At 42.9% G+C, this 26,339-nt stretch overlaps 1 protein-coding gene across 10 annotated transcripts in view; it reads right to left on the reverse strand.

Moving 5' to 3' along the window:
- Positions 1-13,207: 13,207 nt before the first annotated feature.
- The window catches only part of CACNB2 (calcium voltage-gated channel auxiliary subunit beta 2), a 222,899-nt gene continuing 209,767 nt past the window's right edge, over positions 13,208-26,339 (reverse strand). For 6 of the 10 annotated variants that reach the window (XM_018564329.1, XM_018564288.1, XM_018564344.1 and 3 more), the window contains 4 exons: positions 19,479-19,630; positions 17,957-18,052; positions 16,212-16,397; positions 13,208-13,988 (listed from right to left, as the gene is read on the reverse strand). In XM_018564329.1, coding sequence (XP_018419831.1) covers positions 13,503-13,988; positions 16,212-16,397; positions 17,957-18,052; positions 19,479-19,630 — 920 coding nt within the window. In that variant the 3' untranslated portion in view covers positions 13,208-13,502. The remainder of the gene's footprint in view (positions 13,989-16,211; positions 16,398-17,956; positions 18,053-19,478; positions 19,631-26,339) is intronic. The other 4 variants (XM_018564338.1, XM_018564296.1, XM_018564304.1 and 1 more) reach the window with 1 other exon arrangement.

The raw sequence follows: 26,339 nt of genomic DNA on the forward strand, positions 1-26,339 counted from the left end.
GGGGGGTGCTGGTTTCGGCGTATGCTGATAAATGGCAGCCAACACACAGCAGGTTGATCAACGCAGAAAGTGAACATGTGGTTGCCTGGAGTGGGGAAAGGTTTGCATGACAGCAAGCAGCAAGACATGTATACCTACTGTCACAACACTTGGGGGGAACATGGCCACTTGCCTCCGTGCCACCCAGGGTGCCTAAGGGGCCAGTTGCCAGACCCGGGAGTGTCACATGGGGGAACAAGAGAAGAGAGCACATGTAGCTCTGCCTCTCTCAACTCAACTCTCATAAGTGTTTTCAAGTGCATGGGGGTAAGCATGGGAAAGGTCAATATACTGTATATATACAGTATATGGGGGTGGGATGCCTGTGAAACGTCAAGCTCTGTTCAATGCATTACGTCACCGAAAGACTTCATCAGGGGCCCAGTATGTCTGAACAAGGGGGATGAAAACAGATCTCCCACCATGCACCTAAAGATTTCCCTGCTGTGTGGTTGCATGAGCTGCTCAGTCAGCCAACATAGTGCATTGGATGGGGTGGGTACAGGCAAAGTCTAGGGGTGCCCGCTGTTACAGATGTGCTGAGCAGTTCTCTCTGCAAGGAAAACAGGGCCAATCAAAGCCATCTCCTTGTTTTAAATCCAGTCTGACTTTAATTATACCAGAGTTCTATAAGCTATGTCTTGTAATGCAACATTTTTAACAGTGTCCGTGTTGTATTAATAAATGCTGAAAAACACAGTTTGTGCTTAATGACATGGAAATAAAGTGGCATCAACATCATATATACAGTGGTGTAAAAATAGCCATAGCGACCCAGGCGGCCACTATGGGGCCCGGGCAGGACACCCCCCTGATGCCGTGCGGGCTGCCTGGGTCGCTATGGGTTCGAACGCGCCGCTGTTCAGATCACCGTGATCTGCGCAGTGCTGCGTTCTTCTCCATAGCCGCTGCTGAGTCAATGAGAGTAAGCAGCGGCGGTGGAGGAGGCTGGACGTGGCAGGGAGGAGGAGGCGGGGCCACTCTAGAAAAAAATAATAGACGGGTTAAGTTTTATGGTTTTATTGTTTATCTGTTTCAATCACTTCCCCAGAATTTGTATATCACAAAATCACTAGGAAATATTGAAACATTATTTCATCAAACAAAAGACACGTTTTTTTTAGATTATATTATTTATTATTTAATAAATGTTTTATTTTTACTGCCATTTAATCTTTTTAAACAAAGTTTTATGACCGAACACTCTCTTCCTATAAAGGAATTTTTATAAATGAACTAGGAGGTGGAATACACAAACCAAGCGCAACATACTGGCACACATCGATCACGTTCATACACATTGTTGCAGCTGGTGCTTTAACACTTTATCCTAGCGCAACTGAAATTGGTTGAAATTGGCCCTGATATCCTGTTTTAGGGTGACTCCTTTCCTTTGCAGTGTCCTATGGAGCCACCCTTGTGTGTGCTGGTAAGCTGTGTGTGTCTCCACAAACACACAGGCCCAGCAAGGCAAGCTACCCCCCTCCCCACTCCTCCTTCCTCTCTTCTCCAAGCTACTAGATGGGACAGCTGCTGTAGAATGCGCTGCCCCTTGTGATCTTATACTGGACAGGAAGTTCAGGGAAGCTCTTTGGAAACCTGATGACTGCAGAAAATGTAAAGAAATACTTTGCTTGACAATTTCTATTTGTCTGACCTGGATTCGTTATTGAAAAAAAAAAGAGTTTACATTAAGCTAACACATTCAGGGGTTCATAAAAGTATAGGAAATTCCTATACTCGTCAGTGCCAACTGGGATAGCTGGGGGAACTTTTTAAAAATAAAACCCCAAGGGTAACAGAATGTAACTAAAACAATTGAGATATTGCAGCTTAGCAGCCTGGCCAGTAACACAAATTCCTGTCCTAGGGTGACAACACTCACCGTACTGTATGTATGGAGAAGTCACCCCAGACTGCTCTCCTGATATAGACTTCAATACAGCTCCCCCTTCTCCTCATCTCCATAACACGGGGGAAGGTTTTCTACAGTTCACTGATAAAACTGCCTGAGGTAACAGAAGACAACACAACAAGACCTTTCCAACTATGAATTTTACGGACCAAATAATAGAAGTTTATGGTTAGACTTTATATCCTCGCCAGTGGTATAGGATTTAACCGCTAACATAATCAATTAACTTTTAACCTCCCAACCCTAAAACTAAAAGGATCAATGTACTTTTAGTGCAATTATTCTTTTGTAGCTCCCTCAGCATTTTCACTACAGGTTATAATTACAATCCTCCTGTACAGAGACCTTCACGGGGGCAGCCTTCTGATGCCGCATAGCGTCTGGCCGAAATCTCACATCTCGCGGCCCCAGATTAAGAACTGCCAACACCTAGATTTCTGTCTTGACAGGTTCCCTTTAAAGAGCTGGATCTCTTGCGTGCCAAGGATAGAATACCCATACAAGGTGATGAAGTCCTTCACAGCCTAATTGACTCACGTTATGATGCATAGAACAACTGATGGACATTGCATTAGTGAAATGACAGGACAGAATGACATCAATGCAAAGAATTAGTGCAACGTCGTGATAAAAATAAGAATTTAAGCTGTTGCAGCTCATATCGGGTTGATTTATTGAGAGGAACTTGTAGTCAAATCATAATTGCCATTGTGGAAGCATTCTACATAAAAAGCTGGACCTTGCATTATCATTGGCTGGCAGCTGTGCAATCAACAGAGGAACGACAGAAGCAGACGGCATGTAGACCCAGCGTGGAGGATGTCAGCCATGAAATCCCTCTAGATGTCTTTTTTCCTCTTTGCTGATTTAGATTTGTGGACATAAAGGCCTAAGCCCTCGTTCACACCTGAACGTTTTGTAGCGCGTTCTACGCTCGACGAACGCTCTACAAAACGCTCAAAAATATAAATCCCATTGTATTCAATGGTCTCGTTCCCACCTTGGCGTATTTCCGCCCGTCCCTAACGCGCTACAAAACGGCCCACGCCTGAAAGGGTACAGGTACTACTTTGGGCCGTTTTGTTGCGCGTTTCCATTGGGATACAGCCAAGTAGCCTTCGGAAACACGCGACAGACGCGCATATGCAATACGCCTAGGTGTGAACGAGACCTTAATGGGTACCAGAGATAATTGTTAATATAACTGTATCTAGGTTTACAGGCATTTGAAAGCAACTTTATCAGACAAATAGGATACCTCAGATAACAATTAGTGTTGCCACCTGTCCCAGATTCCCCTGGACAGTCCAGGTTTTGAGTCCTGTATGTGCTGTGGGCAAGGTACATTTAAAACAGAACAGGTGGCAACCCTAATAACAATCCAGGATCCCAGTTAAGTGTGGACAGCGATGGAAAGGAAAAAGTTGAAAGCTTTTTAAATTGACCTTGCCTGATTTGCCTGGATAGATTAGATACAGAGGTGTGTTACATGCTCTGATTCTTCACCACATTATATTTACCTGTGGGGCCATGCACACATTTAACCATAGGGATACACAAGGTTGGTTCAAACAAAATTGTTGTCTATGTAGGCTGTTCAGATTGCTGTGCAGGGGAAAGAAAGAAATACCTACAGCTTTTTTCTCAATTAATGTGCATTAACGAATCCTGTTACAGTGAATGGAACACTTGGTTTTCATGCGATATAATGAAGGTCAGTTCTCGATAGTTCCTCCCTCTCTTTACATAACACATGAACAAATATGCATCAATGCGCATTGAAAGTGCACATTAATAAAAGTAACCATATGCATTACACATACAGGCTACCATGTGCCCATACATGTGAACAGGCCCTTAAGGTGTGCCTATGCTTTACATATGCAGTGCAATTCAATAAATGCCCCTTTGAATATACTCACTTTGCCTTTGCTCCCTGTACAGGGCATAGAGGAAAAAAAGAAATGCCGAAGGTTTCCACATTTTGGAGAGTGTGTTACTCTATCCCCTTCCTCCCACGATGCAGCGCTGGGTACTTGAGCATCCAATCACCAGGGCCGCATGCTGTCACATGTGGGTGGGAAGAGATTTCTTAGAGGGCTAAAGGTGCCCATACACTGCTCGATTCTCGTACGAGAATCGCGAGAAATCCCGCGATCGTACGAGAATCGAGCAGTGTGAACGAAGACGTGCGACCGTTTCTACTGTACGGTCGCACGTCTTTTGTCTAAGGAGCACGCTAGAAAACCAGCCGAAAATCGTACGATTTTCGGCTGGTTTGAACGGTGCTCGGGAGACAAATGCCGAACGGGCCGGTGTGCATTACGGTCAACAGAAGCCCGCCCCTCAGGGGGGCGGGCTTGTGATGATCGAGAGTACGATCTGCCTGTCCAAGATGGGCAGATCGTACGTTTTTTTAATCACTTTACAAGCATCGCAAGACTAAGGTCTTGCGATGCTTGTAAAGTGTATGGCCACCTTTACTCTGCTTCCTCCAGAGATCAAATGGCACAGTAAGGAAGGGAAGATAAGTATAAGCAGCTTGGGGAGTTGCCATGGAAATTAACTTGCTCTGCCCTGATTTATGTGAAAGTGCCTGGAAGAACATTTACCCAAAGCCAGATTTAAGTGAATCAGACTATAGACATTCAAGTATTTATATATTCCCAACAAGCAATAAATGAGTTGTAAAACAATCCCTCTTTGACCGCTGTAGCTGCAGGCACTTTGGAATAGTCCATCTTAAATATTCACAGCAGAAGCACTGAAGTCATCCAAGTCCTCTCAACAGATCAGCTTCCCCTTCTCTTCTTCCTAGCAGTGGACACATCTGGTTTTCCGTGGACATCCTTTTGGCCATGATTTGGTGATCAGCTTAGTGAGGAATTTGCACAATAATGATTTTTGCATATGATGAGAGTGATTGTTCTGTTTGTTTGTACATCCAGGGCTTCATGCACCCAACAAAGGTCTCCGACTCTGGCATCCTTGATCTATAATGAGGCCTCCCCCACCTTTGTCAGGACTTGAAACCTTTTATATTTTGACATCTGCATGCTGGTGATAGAGACTCATGTAATAGAATCTTCATGGTAACTATTCGGTCCATCTACTGGAGGATCAAATGCAACCTACAATACATAGCCAAATGCTTGTGGACACTTGAAACCTACCTATATGGCAAAAATTGTGCGCACACCCGGGCAATTTTTGAGTTCTGGTGTTTCCAGTCAAGGGTACTGTTAATGCTACAAAGACATTTTAGACAATTGTGTATTTCCAAATTTCCAAGGCCCTTTTCTGTTTCAGCATGACTGGGCCCCTTTATACAAAGCCAGCTCCTAAAGGAATTGTTTGATAGGTTAGGTGTGGAGGAATGTGAGTGGACTACACAGAGCCCTGATCTCAACTCCATCGAACACTAATTAGAGATAAACTGGAACGCTGATTGCAAGCCTGGTCTTCTCTTCCAACATCATTACCTGACCTCACCATTGCTCTTTTGGCTGAATGGACACATACTGTATACTTACAGACACACTCCAAATCTTGTGCAAAGCATTCCCAGGAGAGCAGAGTCTGTTATATCTGCAAAAGATGGGGTCACCAGCACATTTAATGCCAATGGTCCGGAATTGGAAGTCCAATAAGTTGATAAAGTGTACTTAACATGCACAGTGAACCAAGGCCCACATATCCTACACAGCTTTCTTCTCACTAGATCACCAGGGACTCACAATTAGAGGTTTATTTTATAGACAGAAAGAAACTATGCTAATATAGGAACAGTTGAGAACTTTTCTGTCCTTTATCATCAACATCAATTTATTCTGCCACGAGGAAGAGCAGGTTTAAGATAAGAAGCCCCAACAATGAATAAAATAATGTGTATCAGATAGAATAAGCTGAACTGTACTGGACATCCAATGAATAATATTGGATGTCCTAAAGGCTCAGTGTTGCAATGTGTACAGCAAACATTTACAATGCTCTAGGCCAACATTCTCCTTTTAACTGGAAGTGTGTTGGATGCTGACGATTCTTTGGCATGTGTATTTATATATAAGAATAATAATTAAAATAATAATAATATATATCCTGTATAGATATCTTTATAATAATATAGTTATACTGTATATAATAATTATATATATTTTTATTTGTATTCTGTAAGTGAGCAAGGATCGAAAGCACAGGCAGCAGGACAGATAACTATTATCCCGTCTTTTGCAGGGAGATTCTTTTTTTGGATGACAAAATCAATTTGAAGAAGCTGGTAGCAATTAACAGCAATCTTTATATAGTACTTAAAGCCAAACACCCAGCTCTTGATCTCCCCCCCACGCCCGAATTAGTATTGTATCCTTTTGTTTTTGTATCCTTACCTTATCCAGATGTCTTCATGTGATCTGCAATGTCCTGTTTAGATATCCTCCTGGCGTTGGCTGGTACACTATGATTCGGAGAGAGGAACACTGATGTGATCAATACACTGTGACTGCTGGGAACTGTGGTGATTTCCTGGTTCATGACACCCTGCACTCACAGTATGTCCACAGGACATCTTGGGACAGAGAAGACGTGCTACAACGAACAACTGCGCAGTGCCCAGAGTTGGGCTTTTGAAAGTTTATCATCAGTGAACAAAAAGTGGCCATATACTGGAAAATCAAAAACTTTGCAACATTAAAATCAGAATTTCCCTTCAATTTTTGGCCCGGTCACCACCAGTAACAGTGAGCAGCAATCTCCCAAACAAGGACACATAATGGAGTTTTTCTCTGCTTTAAATCCTCTTGGTTCCTGTAGAAGATTCCTCCCACTTCTTGTCTTGATGCCCACCTAACACCAGGACAGATAAAAATTAAAGTGCATGTCAAACCAAAAACTTTTTTTCTTTGTTTTGGATAGACTGGGGAAGTATTAGAACTCCTGCCAGATTTGTACTGCTATACAGGACTCCGTTACAGAGATTTGACCTCACTTGCAATCAACGGTTTTACCAGACAGGAAGTGGGGGGAAATCTGCAACAGGGAGATCAACAGAAATACAAATCTGATGGCGGTTCTAACCTTCCCCTACTCTACTGGTTATTTACAACTATGTCCCCCTTACTTCCTGTCAGGTAAAAAGTTGTCATCAGGACAGGAAGGAAATCTCCTTTTAGAAAAAAACTTTTGGCTGGACATACACTTCAAAGTTTCACTTGACAATAAAGATGACAATAAAGGACAAATAGACTACAGATATTGGAACATCGTTCTTTTTTTTTTGTTGTCGTTGTAGATTTCTACATGTTAATAATAACATGTGATTTACAGCCACCATTTTGTATATAGCATAATAAATAAATAGAACCATTTAACAGTCTGACAAGTCTACGGAAACCCACAATCCAATATCTACAAAGGCCGTTTTGAAGTATATACAAATGCTTACAAATCTGATTCTGGAAAATAAAGATACTTCCCACAAATATGCATATACAGTATTCAACAAAGCTTATATTTAAATATATATATATATATATTTTTTATCTTTGGATAGAAAACAACTACCAAAGTGTGGCATGACCCAACTGAACGAAACAAAATGGAATTGAAGTGCAGGACCTCGAAGATTGCGGTAGGAGTTAAAATGCTGCTTGGCAATAGTAATACTCAGTGGTGCAAGTGTCGTTTTTTTCAATCAAATGTTCTTTAAATATCACAAATATAAATAATATATATCTGCATATATTTACACATATATTTAAGATAAACCTCTGATAGCTACTATATATACTGGGGTCAACTCTCTAAAAGCAGGTCTTCTTCAAGGTGTCTGAAGAACCGCTCTTTCTATCATAAGGTCCATTCATTTTTGTCCCATCATCTGTCACTTCTACATTAGACACATCATGGCATGATCCAGCCTTCAGGTTAATGTAAGCTATCAGTTCGTCAGGAAGAAATATCTTATATTGGTTAGATTTCATAATAAACAGTCATTTGGTGCCAGACTGAGCTGGCCACAGACTTGGCATACAAACCCGACAAGCTCAGATCATTGTGCGCTGTCAATGGTAAAGAACATTGGAAAGTAAGGTTTATGTACTAGCACCATAGACATTATATCCAAAGAAAAGGGGCGCCACGTGCCAAAAAACTAACTTGCTTGAACTCTTGACATTCTTTATTTACCCATACAAATAGAGGTACAGCTTGTACATTTTTTTGTACAGGTAAATAAGAAATGTCGAGATAAGCGAGTTATTCGGAGTGTGGTGCCCCTTTTCTTTTGATTCATGCATACAGAGTGGAGTCTGTAGGTTTTCCATCACCCAACATTGGATGTAAGAAAAAGCAAGGATGTCTTACCCCTCTGGGTTATACATAATAGCCTCTTCTTGCCAGAGTGCCAGTCCAGGTGCGTAGTCATAAGGAATGTCTCTGGCTCAACTGATAGACAACATTCTTATACATAGAAGTGGAGATGATTGCTAATGACCTTAGGTATGAAAGGAAAACTGTCTGCGTCCCTAGCAATTAAATCTTCTGGTGTATCCCTGGAATTGGAGCAGCTGAATGGTTGCAGCAGTCAACACTTGACTGCTCCTCCTCCAGACACTTTCAAACAAGGTCTAAGGTGACTTCCACAGCCTTAGGTCAAACATTTCACATTTAGGTTACAGAAAGTCCAAAAACATTCACACAAAAACGAATAAGGCAAAACTGTGTGTGGATTTTTAAAAATGGGAGGGAGGGAAAGGTGTCTATGTTGTCGTAGTAACCAGTCAGGTGTCTGCTTTTATTTTCAATATCTTAAGCATTGAATAAAGCAGCACAAAGAGTGATAGATTATGTTCAAAGTGCAGTAACCCATCATAGTCAGAGCTCAGGGAAAAATAGATTCTGATTGACTGCAGTGGGTTACCAAACCTATGACATGACATTTTGCTATTGTTCTGGGTTCCTACAAAGTGTGGGGTGCCACTTGATGCAAGTTTAGCAACACAGGATCATAGTTGTGGTCCAGACTAGAGATGAGTGCATTGGTTTACTCGAATGGAGATTCAACCTGATAAAGCAAATATCTGTGAAACCAATGTGAATGATTTTGTTCGGTAATTTCCCACAAGGAAGCTGGTGTTTGGACCCCCTAACTGTGCTGTCCCATGATTCTGAAGACCTCCAGCCAAAACGTGAGGAAACCAGTGGTGATGAATTACTTGGCAGTGTGGCTGTGGACAACTGGGCAGGTATAAGAAGAGGCAGGGAGCCTACAGCCAAAGAAATGCAGCAGTGAAGCGTTAGAAGGTCCAGGGGACCCTTTCACCAATCCATGTCCTGTGAGTGGGGGAATGTATTTTAGGAACAGGCAAACAAAGCCAATGGTCGGCGAATATCCGAGTCTATCAAATGGATCGCAGGGATATTACCGATTTTTTTTTCTATGTTCTCATCTCTAGTTCTGACCCAAAAGGGTGCTGGTCCTTGGTTAGGTAAACAATATTGCTCACATGGTGGGGCATAGGAAAACATAACTGCATATGACCATGCCCTTTTAATTGTAGTTTCCCATTATGTTCTTCAATCTGCTACAAGAATGATCAATAAACCATTGCCTGCTATAACCTTTGGCTTAACCCCATTATAACAGTGTATCTGCAAAAAAAGAAATAAACTAAATACAGCCAATAAAAAAAAACCCACTAACAATAGGTGAATCATCCACTTTACTATGTCATGACACTGCAGCAAAGCAGGTAATTCATCTATAGCAGAGATCCCCAACTGGTAGTTTGTGAGCCACATGTCACTCTCAGCTACCTCTGAACACACTCATGGCAGCCATCAGGTCGGTACCCAGTCTATGCTGCATTTTACACTACAGGGGTATTAAACCAATCAGAGGATGCCTAATGATAACATTCCAGCAGCATTTTTAGTACTGTTTTCAACAAAGCTTTGCGAGTGCTCTTTTTTCATATTTACCATGGGACTAAAGGGGTCCATCAATCAGAAATGGTACTTGCCTTATAGTTGGAGTCTGGCAGTCAGAGACCCCGATTGGTGTTCGAGAACACTTGGGGGCCACCATTGAGGGATTCTACTTGTCATGGCTCCTGGCTCTGTTTTCCCTTTCCACTTATTGCATTCCCTGTGCTATAAAATAAACTAAAATAGAGTGGGTCTCCTTCATAATAGACACCACAGACGAGGGTAAGCAGAGATCTCACCAACAGAGCCTCTGAGCATACAGTGACAGGTCTTAATTCTCTATCATCTACCAAAAACATAATATTTGGGTGGAGTGGCCCTTTAATACAATGACACAATATTGAATTCTATACAAACTGTGTGAAAAATATATTCTTTACATATACCAACTCGGTAGAAGATGTCAGCTGCTGTTTATTAGGCTGCAGTGGTTTCTCCTAAGCACCGTCTGATGAGCTCGGGAGACCAGGACTTGGGCATGAGGTGAGGTGAATAGGCCACCACGGGAGCCCCAAACAAAAATGTTTTGCAAGAGTTTCACCTTTTTTAAAGGGAATAATCTTTTAAAGGGAACATTTTAAGTCAGCATTATTTTCGCCCTTTTGGTAACATTTTTAAAATGTTTTAGATTTTTTTTTACTATAATTATACAAACCTCAGTTTACAAATAAACATTAAAGCAAGACTCTATGTTTTTTTTAAATGTTGTGTCTGGCAGTGGGTACAATATAGAAAAAAAACAGCTTTCGATGCAATGTTCATCTCCTATTTGGTGCTGTACTTTGCTGACTCACCGCTCTTGGTCAACTTTATCATCCCTATCTTGGATTGAATGACAGCCAGCATCATCCAACCCACTTTCTTTCAGCCCTGGCTGTCACAGACATAGTTACTTAGTATTTGGGGTTGAATAAAGACATACGTCCATCAAGTCCAACCCATATAGGTCCACGCATCATCTCATTCTTAGGGATACTGGTATGCCTGGATATTACGGTCCCTCAAGAAATTGTCCAAACGTTTCTTAACCAAATCTACACTCTTGGCTGAAATCACTGCCGATGGCAGTGAGTTCCAGACCTTAACCGCTCTTACTGTAAAGAACCCTCTTCGCCCATTGTGCTGGAATTTTTTCTCCACCAACTTTAGGTGGTGGCCTCTAGTCTTTGTAACATGACGCCTGGTGGGAGCTTGTGCTTACAATACTCCTATACAATACTGAGCGATACTCACATCTCATTATGTAAGCACCACTCATTCCATGGGGAACAACCACCAACCCCCACCAAGAATAAGAGGAAGGACCTGTGAAATCACTGGACTGGCCTGAAGATTACAGAAGAAAAGGTCTGTACAAAGAGTAAAAAGTAAAACATAATGGTTGGGGTAGTTCAGGGAGGCAGGGGAGTGGATATTAGGAAAGCTGGAGTTCCACTTAACTACATGATTAAGAATTCCCAGCAGTTACCTAAAGAAACAGCAGAGCAGGCCCAAAGCTGGCTTTGTCTGAATGTAACCTCAGACAGAGCTGTCTGATACTGTCACTGTGATAAGCCGCTCTGTTCTGTGTGTAAACTGCAGATTGAGCTATTGAGCTCTGTTAACAGCCTTTTGTTCTCAATAGACTATATTTACCTGGCAAAATCTTATACATTCCCTTTAATTATAACTTAAAAAGGTTCTGCCATTATTGACTTGGTTTTGAAGGTTCTGGGCTTTTCTGAGTTTTGCTGATTGGAGAGCTATTGGTACTGGAATAAGCAGGGCAGATTTCTCCATTGACGCTAGGAGAACCAACTGATTTCCCTTGTTCCGCCCATGGGGCTGAACAAGTGATATCTAAGCATGTATGGCTAGCCTTTTACTGATACAACTGGCACCCTGAAATAATTGGTGCAGTTTAGCAATAGAGTTAAACTGGGCTTTAGATTTATGGCTTTAAAAAAAGAATTGAAGAACTGACTGATTGGGGCACCCATGGTGGGCCAAGTCTTGGTCACATGATCTCAACTAAATGTTACGTAGGCAATTGGTTAGCAAGTTTCTTTCAAGTAAGAGATATTGATTGATGAAATAGCAACCTGACAGAGTTTATAACCCTTCTCCAATCTATCCAAAGCAAAGAAAATCGGCTTTAGGTACGGTAAGTTGGGATGTAACAACATTGCCAGAAGTGGGGATAGGCATTCGAGCCATGGTCATTGACACCAACAAAGACCCGGCATCTAATCCTCTCTAGTCTAAAGAATTCAATAACAACTGAGCTTTCAGGTTAAATCAGCTAAATATATTCCAGCTACATCAAAACAAAAGATGATTAAAGTCTTAAAAGGCCGCCACAGTTTGAACAGCAAAGCCTGTCCATTGCCAGCATGCTGTAGAGAAGGAAGCAGCAATCTCTCTGCAGATGTCCAACACACCCTCTGCTAAGCCACAGCTAGAGTTCTTTAATCAGTAGGCAGCGTGAGCTTTGCTGATTGAAGAGCTCTAGCTGTGGTTTAGCAGGGGTGTGTCAGACCTCTGCAGAGAGATTGCTGCTTCCACACAGAAAGCAAGCTTCCTTCTCTACAGTATGCTCAAAGAGGACAGGCTTTTTTACTCAGGCTGTGGCTGCTTTCTAATGAAAACAAACTACAAGACTTGGCACACCTTTTGTTTTGATGCACAAGGAAAGTATCAAGATTTTTTTAAAACAGAAAGTTCAACTAGAGTTTCAGTTTAGGGTTCAAATATTTTTAAGGCATGTTATTGCCAATGTGGACCACCAGCTGCAGTTGGGGACCTTTGCTCTAAAATCTGACAATTGTTTAATTTAAAAATAAAACTCTAACCATTATATCTTCTTGCTAATTCCAGTCACTGACTATGACATCATGATGTAAAACGAAGAACGGTGTATAGCTTAACATTGAAGCATGCAGGGCAAAGATAATGACCAAAACAAAAAAACACAACAAGAGTGTACAACAGAGATCAGCACTACACAGAAACTTCTTTTTGAAATGTTGTGAGTATAAGGCAATATTTAACTCTGTTATTTTACACACAGACAACGGGAGGCAAAAAAAGATGAAAAAAAAAAAAGTTAAATAGTGGCTCTGAAATCAACATTCAAAGTAGGTGGGTGCATTTCAAAATACAAAAATAAATGCAATGTTTCAGCAGTCTTTTTTAGAAGTCTGATATCACTTTTGCCATCAGAAAACAAAAACATTGTCAATATATCGCTCTAACAGTGCAAAAGTGGAACACATATAAAAAAAACAACACAGCATTCGAATGGTTGTCACAGAAACAGCTAAACACATGGTTTGGTAAAGATCTGAAGATGTGCCATGGCAAGTTTAAGTAAAAACACTATTAAAAAAAAAAAAAAGTACTTTATGCTATTGCTATTGAAACAACAGCAGCAAGAAAAAACAAAAATAGTAAAAAAAAACAAAAAAAACCCCAAAAAGAACAAGAAGAGGAATTGGGGACGCTATGTGTTTTGGGTTCAAATTAATTGCATGGGATTTTATAACCAGAAAAGAAAAAAAAATCACATATAAAGGTGTTCAAAAAGTTACTGGCGGACGTAAACATCCCGATTCCACTCATTGTCATTACGTTTCCTAGAAATTTCTCCGTCCTTTTCACAATATCGTTCCCGTGATTTGTGACGGCTGCGGGGTTTGTTGCATTCGATGTGGTCCTGATCCCTGTCCTCGCTTGTCCGGTGTCGAGGTTCTTTGTGTCTGTGTTCGCTAACCGCGTGAGATTCGTCTCTGTGGTTGTGATCCCGGTGGGACTCCAGAGGATCAGCATGCTCGGAAGAGTAATTATCCTTTGGCTCTAGGTATACGGAGTCTCTGTTGTCTTGCGTCTCGTCAAAGGTCTCCTGTCGAGAAAGTCCTCTGCTAACTCCACTTCGGTGGTTGTGGTGCTGGGCGGAGGAGGAAGATCGATGCTGAGACTTTCTCGAGGGTGGTTCTGCGGGCGCCTCTTCTTCTGCAGGCCCAGGTCGTTCCGGGGGAGGATGTTCGTTCTTCTGCTCTCCTTGGGAGCCCTGCTGAAGGAAAAGTATGAGAACCTTTATAAATGCTAATAGCTTAAATGGTGTTTTTCATTTATCAATAAAATGGCCAAGTTCCCTCTTGAACCTCCTAATGGCTACCAGAAAAAGATGCCAGCTCATAGCATTCTGCATTTTATGCTATCACTCCTGAAATAATATCCCCTTGATATTAATATTAATAATATCCCCTCGATGTCTCTGAAACACTCTTTGAAAAAGTGCTTTCAGTGCAAAACATGTCAGAGGTGAACCCAGTTTAATAACCAAAAAAAGCTGCTATAGCCAAGAGTACGCTGATTCATCCAATCGCTTCCTGGTGACGAGGATTGCTGATTGAGGAAAACTCATTGAAGGACCTGAAAAACCTTTCCACTTTCCCTTGTACTGCATACCCTTGTTTCTCAAACTTTATTGACGGCATCCTTTAAAAGTATGCAAGATTTCGAGGCACCCCAGTCTAAAATGTAAAGATTGTAAATGTACAAAAAGTACAACATTATGTGTGGCCTCTTCAAAATACATACCAGGCCCTCATCCCTGATTGGAGTCTGGTATGGATTTTAAGTGGGGCCCCCTTGCAAAAACACACATGCAAAAAAAAAGGGTTTTCCCCTTCGAATCAGAGCCCACCCTTCAAATTGGGAACCCCCTTTTTACACCAGAATCCTGCCTTTAATGTCAGAGTCCCCCTTTACATCAGACACCTTCTCCTTTCACATCAGAGGTCCCTCTTTAACATCAGAATCCACCTTTACATGAAAGTCCCCCTTTCATATATCGGAGCCCCCCTCTCTTTTACATCAGATTTCCCCTCTTACATCAGGAGCCCCCTTCACCATGGAAAGACATAACTGAGGAAGGCAGAAGGCACAAACTGGTGCAATACTCTATATCTGTATTGAAGCAGTATAATTATGTTTCTTAATTAGGAATCTGAGATGAGAATATTTAGCAGCAATCAATCAGAACTAGGGATGCACCGATACCGATACTAGTATTGCTGCCGATACTCGTACTTGCCCAAATGCTCCAATACCTTTCCCGGTACTGGAACTTCCGGTCAGAGGGAGATTTCCTCTGCCCGGCAGTGCCGCGAGGGAGCATGAAGCCGGGAAGCTGGCTCCATGCTGTTTGGCCGGCTCGATGCTGATTGACAGGGAAGCCGGCTTTCCAGCCAATCAGTGTCGAGCCGGGCAAACAAATCTGATAATATGGCAACACGACCCCCACCCTGCAACACAACCCCGATACCTCACATAGATCCTTTGCAGCACTCACTACCTTACCAGTCCCTCAGCCAGCTGGGCAGACACCGCTCTCCAAACTCTCCAGGATCTGCTCACGTCTCTGGTGTGCACATCGCCCACCTGATCGGCCCTCAGCCTGCTACTGCGCATGCACAGGATTTTTGAATGAGAGCGCTGGGCAGTCTGCGCATGCACAGTAACAGGCTGAGGGACGATCACGTGGTGCCAGGGATCTATGTGAGGGGAATGAGGTGCCTGCAGGGTGGGGGTTGTGTCACCATATTGTCAGATCTGTTTGGCTGGCCACGAGGCCGATTGGCTGGGAAGTCGGCTCCCCGGCCAATCAGCATTGAGTCGGCCAAACAGAATGTAGTCGGCTTCCCGGGCAATCAAGAAGCCGGGCGGTGAGTAATGACACGCTGCCTGGCTTCCTGATTGCCCAGGAAGCGGCTCTATGCTACCGGAAGTACCGGTATCAGTACACGGTATTGTCGAGTACCGAAATATAAATATCGGTACTCTTACTCGATACCGAATAAACGGTATCGGTGCATCCCTAATCAGAACTGATCATTTTTTTTAGATTTCATCATTAAGGGATGTTGGTACTTGGACAACAATTTACGTAAACAACTAGGGTCATTCTACTATATTGTATTTGTTTTTGATGTACATAGTATACATCCTTTTAGATGGGGTGGAACAGGAAGTTCTCATGAATATTGTGTGGCTGACAACACTGCAGAATCTGTACGCTTCTATCAAGTCTGCATGGACCAACGTCCTCTTTTTCAGCACAATCGTAGATACTTGACCTCTGACATAGACTGGACGTTTGTAGTGCCAGGGCTCCAAGTTTTATTGTGTCTTGTTTTTTTATGTATATTTTTTCACTGTTTTTATTGGCATCGTCTAGCACTGTTTCCACACTCAGGTTTTGTGTTTGAGATTGTTCTAAAGGTTGTCTTACCTGTGCGTTAGAGGCTGAGGAAGGGGTTGCGGGAAGGGTTGCAGTAGTAAGGGTGCGTGATAAAAGTGCATTTGGCGGGTTGCTGCTGGGAGGATGCGTGGCCTTCCAGTAAGCTTCTAGGTAATCTGCTAGATGTTCACACGCATCTTCAAGCTGATTCTCATCCAGGATGACATCAAACATTTCCTATGATAAACACATGATTGATTACAAGATTGCTTTCTTTAGATATTATAGTCGATCTAAACTTGAACTAGATGCTAAAGCACTGTGTATGATAAACAGGTGCCATTTTTTTTTCACAAGATACTATTTCCACCAAATTTTCATCCTATTTTGTAGCTTATTGCTGCTGATCTTCTCATGCCAGCTATTTTCAGCCACTTCCTGCACTCACTCCAGCGTCAGCTTCATATCACTGCTTTGGACCAGTTTCCTAATGGTGACAACAGTGGACCATGCCTGTGCCATGTGCATTGGCACGGCCACATACTGTACATTCTCCACCAGACGCATGTGACAATGAAGGAGCATGACTGGGTGATAGTTGTCACCCCATAACAGGAAGTGTTTGAGCAAGATATTGATTTACTGAATTTGTGGGTTTTAAAAAGCCTGAAAAAAATTATGAGATTTTAATGATCAGGTTTAGCTGTACTTCAATTATTTAAACAGCCTTCTTGCCCAGCTGAATGTCACACCTGCCTTCTCTTAAGTTGTCTCTTAAGCTCTGATAAGAGCATTACATCCATGATGCAGTTGTAAGAACCCCAACCCATTCCGTGACTGGTTCACTTGAACCTGCATTTTTTGGTCAACCAATCACCAAATAATAAACAGGGGAGAAGTTTAACCAAAGTCTTCATACAATTCTTTTTTTAAGAGACAACTTGTGGCAGCTATGAAATTCTGTGGACTTTGATTGGCTGGCAGCTCATTGTGTTATGTTATCACAGTCAACTGTCAACCAATAGAAGAACAGGATTTTTGACTTCCATCCATTTCTTAGAGTTCATTAAGGGGCAAAGGACAGATGAAATCTTAGACAACCGGGTTATGCTGCTGCTTACAGGAGATTGGACATTGGCAAACAAAGCTAAGTCAGCTAAGTATAACCACTCCAATCATGCGCCTAGTGATGACGTCATTGTATCTGGGCTGATTTACAACACAGGCACACTCTTTAATCTTGCAGGCCAGACTTCTGAACATAAAGATTATTTTACAGAGTTTTTTTTTACGGCTGTGAGCTAAGAGCTGTGACAGTAGAGAACATTAGAAACCATATAACAGTCTCCATGAATAGGCACTGTCGGATAGCATAGCCAAATGAAAAAATCCTTTGGCTGTCTGTGAAGGTTCTCATTCATTCAGGTCATGGTATATCTGCAAAAAATAAGTCAAGGCAACTGGACTTGCTGTATTTTTCTTGAAGACGTTTCACTGGTCATCCAACAAGATTTCTTAATTCAGAATGATTTGTACAAGTCATTCTGGATTGAGAAAGCTGGTCGGATGTCCAGTGAAACGTCTCCAAGAAAAATACAGCAAGTCCAGTTGCCTTGACTTATTTTTTACAGATAATCCTTTGGCTGTTTCATTAACTTTCATTGTTGTATCCTATGTACAGCTGTGGATGGTATGTGAAACCATTCATGTTTAATGAACAATTCATTGCTGTTTAAGGTCTAAAGTTCCTCCTATCTGAGCATTGTCAGAAACATAACAGAACGTGGGGCACTTACTGGCGGGCACTGTGCTAGTTTGTCAGCTGCTACCATTTGGACGTTTAGATGTTTTGCCTGAGATTTTCCTCGTGATTTTATTAACCTTTGTAAAACCTGAAAGTGATAAATAAATGCATGTAATATTAATATACAGAACACAAAACATGAGATTTCATTACATAAAACTACAACACATTATGAATGTGACACTTTTGGATTTGAGGTGGGAGGGCTATGAAATTATTTCCAGGGAAAGTAAACTTAAAGCGTCAGTCAACCTAATTGTAATACATCAATTTTAGGTGGCGCTTGATGGGCAAAGTCAGCCCTTAAATACTCCACCAGTGAGATCTCCCTGCCGTAATTCCTGACTCTATTTCTGTACACCTGGGAGTTTTGGGTGTCCCTATCACCTTTATGTGCTCCAGCTCGTTCAGTTACAATCTCTATCAAAATCCAACAGGGAGAGTGGAAAGCCATCACATTAGCTACAGCAAATCTGTAGAGTGGGAAACGCAGCATAGAGGCCTCACTAATAAAATCCCCGATAGAAATAAGAAACTGTTATGTTGCTAACCTCTGTTTTACAGAATGAAGGCGATACAATTTAAAGGCTAGAGGTGAAATTGATCTGTTATTTAGTTACAAAGTATAATGATGTGAAGAAAGAGGGTACAAGAGGTTGATGTGTGCTTAATTAATGTAATAATTATCATTTCACTGAATTATGTATGTTGTCAGCCTATCATACCAGTGCTTGAGGAATAGAATGTGGCATTGCCGTGGTTTCTCTTCTCAGATGTCTAAGACCCAACTAGTGACAGGAAGTGTGCTTTACACACCTGATTCTTGACTGCTTTGGAACACACAGATCACTTCCTGTCTCTACAGGGAAACTGTTTCATTCAAAAACTAAGAGGAGGAAAGAAGAGACTCTACCATCTGCCCTCCTCCATCCTACTCCATCTCCTCCGCCAGCCTTCTTCTAGTTAGATAAGGTCAGCTCTGAAGGCATTAGAGGTGTTTTTAACTGAACTGCCAACACATGGGATGTAAGCAATACTGGGAACAGGTGGTGGATTTCAAATGAATATAAAGACCTAGGTTCCACAAGGCTTCGGACAAAACCGAACATGAACGGACTCCCGTCCGTTTAGATCCGGCTGCCCATAGATTACCCCCGATTTGGCATGATCAAGTCTGGAAAAAACAGAATGCTGATCCGTTTGTTTTTCCGGACTTGGCTGGAGCCGGGGTAACCAAATATAAATGGGCGTTTGTCTATTTAGATCCGGCTGCCCATAGACTAACATTGGGCTGGAAAGTTGGCAGACGGACCTAATCAGAAAGCCCAATGTGAAAGAAAGGGCTCTAAGAAGCTTCTATAATCAGTTTAAGAGTTATTTTACAGATGCTTCTAACCTATTTCCAACCTGCTTCTAATCTGATTTTGCAGTTCTGACACAAAATAACACACAGTATCTGTGTACACAGTCTCGAAAACAGACGAAATGGCCAAAAATCACTAAAGCACATTTACCTTTGGAGAAGAAATCTTTACATAAACTATGATGGGGGCCAGGGAGGTCTTACTAAGTTGCGTTGGGTGGTTGATAGTATCTGCATCAAGAACTACCAGCTGCAACGTCCTCGCTAACTCAAAGATCCGTTCTATTTCACTCTGGACTTCAGCTGAGGATACAGAAAAACGAGAATGAAAGTTAAGTGGAGCAAACCAACAGGAAGGAGCCTGGCAGCAGCGGTCTGGCTGGGATTGCACAAAACCTGTTAAACTTTTAATGGTCTTTCTGAAATTTTGGCAACATGTTCATTCAGATACAGATAACATGATACGGGACATACCGTATTGGATAATGGGTTCATGTACATTAAAATGAATCACTCTCAACTCAAGTAAATAAATAAATGCATTAAAGTGACATTAAACCCTCAGATGTTTTAACATAAAACAATACTGTAATGTGCGCCTTACTGTAATCCATGGTTGTTTCCCTTGTCTTTGCTGCTCTTCCTTTTAAATTTGTATCTGTTCTCATGCTGGGCAGAACTTCTGTTTTGCAGCAGACTGCCTTGTCTCTGGAATGGATACATGGTGTCTGTGTGTAGGTTTGCAACCTGAGCCAGCACTACAGGGAGAGGCACTCAGTTGCAAAGGGAAGTTCTCCCCCAGCATGAGAAGACATGAGGATTTAAAAGGAAGAGCAGCAAAGAGAAGGGAAACAACCATGGATTACAGTAAGGCACACATTACAGTATTGTTTTATGTTAAAAAATCTGAGGGTTTAATGTCACTTTAAATGAAAAAACTTTAATTAGCTGTGTCAAAAACATGAACTCTCATGAACAAAAATGAACAATTTGAACTTCAAAGGTGGACGTGCAGATTTTGAGAGCCTCAAACAAAGCACTGACACCTGTAAAGGGCTACTGCACGCGGTATACTGAGATGCGGCAGCTGAAACGGATCCCGACAATTATGTCTGGATCCGCCAAGCTGCGTGAGTGACAGCTGGCTCTGCCTATCTAGAGGCAGAGCTAGCTGTACCCGCCCCCTCCCCCATCCGTTCCGCCAGTCAGCGCTGGAGGATCGGACATGGGAGGGGAGAATCCACTCACTCACCTGTCACGGCTCTCTGCAGTGACAAGATCGAGAAGTGAGCGAGTGCCGGTATGTGTTCGCTCACTTCCCGATCTACTGAGCCGATCTGTGACAGTTTCACAGGTCGTCTCAGTAGATCGGGAGGTGTGCGAACACATACCGGCGTTCGCTCATCCCCCGATCTGGATCTCTAGCTGGATTCCCCCCTCCCCGCTCCGATCCGACAGCGCTGACGGGCGAACGGACGGGGGAGGGGGCGGGTACAGCTGGCTCTGCCTCTAGATAGGCAGAGCCAGCTGTCAGTCACGCAGATGGGCGGATCCCGGCACAATTGTCGGGGATCCGCTTCAGCTGCAGCGTCTCAGTATACCGCGAGCAGCAGCTCGCGGTATACTGCGGTGTCTCAGTATATTGCGAGCTACAGCTCGCGGTATACTGAGCCTAGGGTGACGGGAGGACGCTAGTTTGTGTCCTCCCGTTACCCTAAGGAGAACTATGGTGAAAAGACTTAACCCCATAGTTCTCCTTTAATGAAAGGAATTCTGATTTATGCATATGCGGGAATGGAATGTGTTAGGGCCTGTTGTGACCTATAATGCATTTCTGTAAATCCCAGCTTGACAATAGATGAAGGTCACACTATTGCTGATGATACAAACACCATAAAGAGAACATATCTATGCATCACTTCACACACACAGCACAATACACTGCACACACAATACAGTGTATCCAGTACATACCAAAACCATCTGTCATGGCCGGGCAATAATGAAGAGGAGAATGGGATAAACCAACACAATCATGAGGAAAACATGCAGATATGAAGATAACATAATGAGGAACATCTATGAAAACACATTTTTAGGTGTTGCTTATATCGCCCAATCAGAACAGCCGTTCATTTTCCAACATGCTCTAGGAAATGACAACTGGAAAAAAATGTGTTTTTTTAAAATTATTATTATTATTTTTTTTAACAAATGTGTTTTCAGAAAAGTCCTCAATGAATGGAATGTGGCTGGAATACAACCTAGAGTCATGGCTAAAATCTGGGCTCTTATTTAAAGGAATGCAATAATTCAGAAAGAAAACCCACACCAAGAGAGACATAGGGCCCCCAACTGAAAATACTAGCTGCCTGGCTGCCTCTAGCTTGAGGAACAGGCATGCAGATAAACAAATAAGCCAAGTGAAGTCAGAACTCCTATTCTGTATACTTGTTCTGGGTCAGTAATACAAATGATTAAACCCTCAGGGTGAGCATGACATCCTCAGTACAGGATGTTCTTTAATAAGCCTGACAAGCAAAGTTCCGACACCTCTGTGTAGTGTTGGAGCTTGAGCTAAGCCCCATCCCTACACATTCCGATTGGCTCATCACTATGATTGGCAGCTTCACTAGCTAAAGAGGTTGTTTTCATGTTGACAAGTTCCCAGCACCCAGAAGGGTTTGAAGTCACGTCAACCTTTGGATCTGGCAGTCCTCCACAATTTATAGACAATCCTTACTCTGAGCAGAGATCACTCCTCTATGGTAATAATTATGTAAGGCAGTGGAGGGAGGATCCTCTGCTTCCTAAGGATATTGCCTCTGAATAGTCAAGGGTCCCTGGGGGCAGATGTGGAACCAAGTGAAACCCCTGTTGGTGGCAGAAATAGCTCAACAGATTGGCAATCTGAAGCCTTGGTTATTTGACTTTTTTTTTTTGCCAAAAAAATGTGATTTCATTAAAGTGCATATGAAAAAAACATTTGTTTTTATTTTTTTGGGGGATAACAGTCCCCTTTAGGAAGTTATTTCTGTTGTGTGCAATACCAGATTTTACCAGCAGGTGGTGCTGCAGGAAAATCTTTGATTACTGCTGTCTATCATTAGAAAACGAAAACCCTCAGGCAAGGGACCTTAAAGCTGAACTCTGGGAACAATTTAAAACTGCTCTAGCGGTAGGTCTGTCATGTTTGTTTTTTTCTGCGTACCGTTGAATGCAATTTTCTTATCCCTTATCTCTTCATGTTATGACTAGTCCCTCAAAGCCTCTGGTGCTCTATTGGTTAGTTGCACTCCAATGTCATCACGTGCAATCCAGGAACAGCAATCCTGCATTGCAAGTGAGGATACCAATGGCCCACCCACAACTGTTTCTGATACAATCTAAAGTGTTGACTAGAATTAGTTCTTGTGGAAGTTTATTCCATATTTTCGCAGCCCTTACTGTAAAGAGGCCTTTCCGCATGCACATGTGCGCATTAGGGTTGCCACCTGTCCAGGATTCACCCGGACAGTTCGGGTTTTGAATGCTCTGTTCGGGTTTCCATGGCAGCAGAAACCCGGACACAAGATGCCAGGCAGACAGGGGCAACCAAAATTAAGATAGGGGCTACTGGCCCCCCACTGAAAATAGTCTCAACTGTGATATTTGCATATGAATGGGTGGCGCTATTTAGATATGAATAAGCCACGACTAATTTTCCCCAACTGTTCGGGTTTCGCTTGAAGAAAAGGTGGCAACTCTAATGCGCATGCAGAATGGCTTTTTTACAGAAAGGGCACTCTTTACCTCCAGGTGCAAATATTGTTATTTGCTATATTGACCATCCATGCATTAATAAAAGTTGATTGTATGCCCCATAAAATGCCTCTTCTCAAGGGAGAGTAAATGTTTAGGTGACATAGCACAAGGAAGTCAATAAAAAATCTCATGACTGTACAGCAGATGTCTTTTATGGGTCACACAGTGATCATTCACGGTTTTATTCCTTTACATGTCCAGTCAGAGAAATGTCCTTTTCCACTCCGCCACCTTCATTAGTCATTTATTTGGTGCTGATCACCCCCCGTGAAGCTTACAAAAATCTTGTTTATTTTTATTGACTTGTGACTTAAAGGGTAAGTTCACCCTAGAATACTCAATGAACATTAAGCAGCCATATAACACATGTAACATTATAAATGCATAGCCCCATTGTTTGACTTCTGTCTATCGCAGGGGCGCCCACAATTTTTCGTCTGGAGATCTACTTTTCAAATGACGAGCTCAATGAGATCTACCAACGAAAAAACACCTGCGTTCAGAGGCGGGAGGGGGCGTGGGGGTGCATTGAAGTCAATGGCACTGCAGCCAGACCCCCACCCACGGTGCGATCGCCTGCACCTGGAAACAAAGGAACATTAGTGCCTGCGTTCCGGTCCAGTGCAATCCGCAAAAATACTGCAAGCACTATCCTTGCAGGTCACACTGGATCGGAATGCAGGCACTAATGTGCCTGCGTTCCGGGTGCAGGCAATCGAACTGTGGGCGGGGGACATGGCTGCGGTGCAACCCCGCGCCCTCTCCTGCCCCTGAACGCAGGGTGTCGGCAGGCTTGCATTCCAGCGCTTTCTAGAGGCGCCGGCGTCCTATCCTTCCACGGTGCTCGTGTGGCCAACGTTGCACACAGGGAGAGGTGTTCCGCCCCTTTCCGTCTGCGCCGTCTGACACATTCTGCCAGCAGCCATACAAGCACCGCGGGAGCATAGTCGTAGCCAGCTCCTTTTGCGCACGTGGCAAGAAAAAAATGGTGCCCCCCAACAAGCATGTGACATCATCCAGCGCCCTGCCTCCAGGATTTTTTATTTTATTTTTTACTATTTTTTATTATTTCTTATTTAATTATTTTTTTTTTACTGTTGGGGGGGCTTCGGGGAAATATTAGGAGTCTAAACAGCCCCCTGATACTTCCCTTTTAAAATAGAAAAAGAAATTTAGGACACAGAGTCCTCAATCTCTTTTTCTGTTGCCTCTCTTCTAAATGAATGGAGAGCACAGAGGCTTCCTATTCATTGAGAAAAAAAATTACTATCACCAGTTTCTGAATGGGGAGGAGCCTCTGTAGTGAGTGCTTCTCCCCATTGAGGAACTGTAAATCACATCCTGTTCATTCATAACTGGGGACACATAGTACTATGTGTCCCCAGTTATTTACAAACACTGGAGTGATCAGACGATCGCTCCAGTGTTTGTCCTGCACAGAGGATTGGTACATATCACTGATATGTACCGATCCTCTGCCGCTCGGCCACGCACAGAGGGGGGCTGCAACTTCTCCTCTGGATCCGAGGAGAAGGGAAGGAAGCACCTCAGCCGCCGGGGAGGGGCGGGATGCGGGGGACGGAGCCGCTTTAACCACGGAGCCAGCGGCATGTGCGGTGAGGAGAGAGAGAGCCACCGGCTGTCAGATCCAGGCCGAGCGGCTCTCTCTCTCCTCACCGCTCGGCGACTGCAGCTTCACTTTTTCTCGGATCCCCGCTGCATACAGATGGGGGAGAGCAGCGGGGATCCAGAGAAGACAGGACATCACTGGTAGATCGCGATCGACCTAATGGGCACCCCTGGTCTATGGATTCTCGTAGTAGCAATGGTTACATTTATCTGCCAATTCCCTAAAGCATTCTCTAGAATTGTTACATTGTAGGGCCCTCCTTACCATCTTGTCTTGAATTGTATTGTAATGTCTTCCTTAAATTGTAAAATGCTGCGCAAACTGTTGGCATTATAGAAGTCCTGTATAATAATCATTTTAGCTATTGTTACTAAGATGTATGTATTTCCTATGATCCTCAGCTCCATCTAGTGGCCACAATGTGGTATTTTCCAACTTACTGGAGATGGTTCATTCACACAGAAAGAATGTACATGCAGTTCTGCAGGGAAAATAGCTATACAAATTGTTTTTTAAATAGACCCCATGGTGTTGCTCATCCCCCCCACCGATGCTATTTAGGTCTTTGACAGCATCAGGGCACAGAGGAAGTGCGTTTAAGCAGTTTCCACTTTCAGGCTTTGCAATCACTTGACGTAGATAGCGTGAAGGGGGCTGAGTGATGTTGGTTCTGTGTTTAGATGAAGCTGAGATCTTGAGGAATGCTGAATTAAGCTTTACTTGCTTAGAAGGACGTTATGTCAGAATACATCATTGGAGTACAGCGCCATCTACAGCTCAAAAAACATAATTACACAAGTAATACAATGATATATATGCTGTTGCATTTCCAACAAGTGACACCATGAGTTGCATGGTGTCACTGGTGATAATTGGCAGTTTTCCAATGCTGATTGCTGGACAGAGCCAGAGCAGGAATAGAATTCAAACACAGTGCTATGCATTGGTCAAGGTACATGTGTAATATGACTGTTTAATGTTCATTTAGTAATTCTACGGTGAACTTCCACATGAAAGGGAAACTGAACTCTGAAAGCTGTGCCCACAGCAAGGCTGGCAGAGGGCAAGGACTAGTCACTAGTATTGCCTGTGATTTCTCTGCAGCTGATCATTTCCCCATTACTAACTTACCATGCCTTGTTCTGCACTGCATCTCTGTGCCGAGTCAACCATATTGGCAGAGGTAAGGCTTTGCTTCCTCATGTCAGAGCCTCCAGCAAGGAAAACGGTGAGCAGCACAGTTCTCACTTCACCAATTGTCACTCCAAATCTTGTGAGACTGGCAGTCAGTGGCTGCAATGCCTCAGATCTCACACTTCAGATATACCGCTATGAAGCTCAATGCACAGGAATGCCTAGGCACCCTCATACACCAGGATGTGCACTGTTATTTGTTAGGAGGAGTTCAAGACAAAAAGGTAGATTTTCAGGGTATGGTTTAGGCACAATTAACGTTCCTTGTAACATAGCAATTTTTTGAGCTCAGGTCTACTTTATGTCTAGTGGCCCTTTAGCAGTGACGTGAGGTACCTTCCGTGCTGGGTGAGTCATTCCTCTCGCCCCGCCCCCACCTGCCGA

Source organism: Nanorana parkeri, unplaced genomic scaffold (genome assembly GCF_000935625.1).
Source record: "Nanorana parkeri isolate BGI_ZX_2015 unplaced genomic scaffold, ASM93562v1 scaffold23, whole genome shotgun sequence".
Lineage (NCBI taxonomy): Eukaryota > Metazoa > Chordata > Amphibia > Anura > Dicroglossidae > Nanorana > Nanorana parkeri.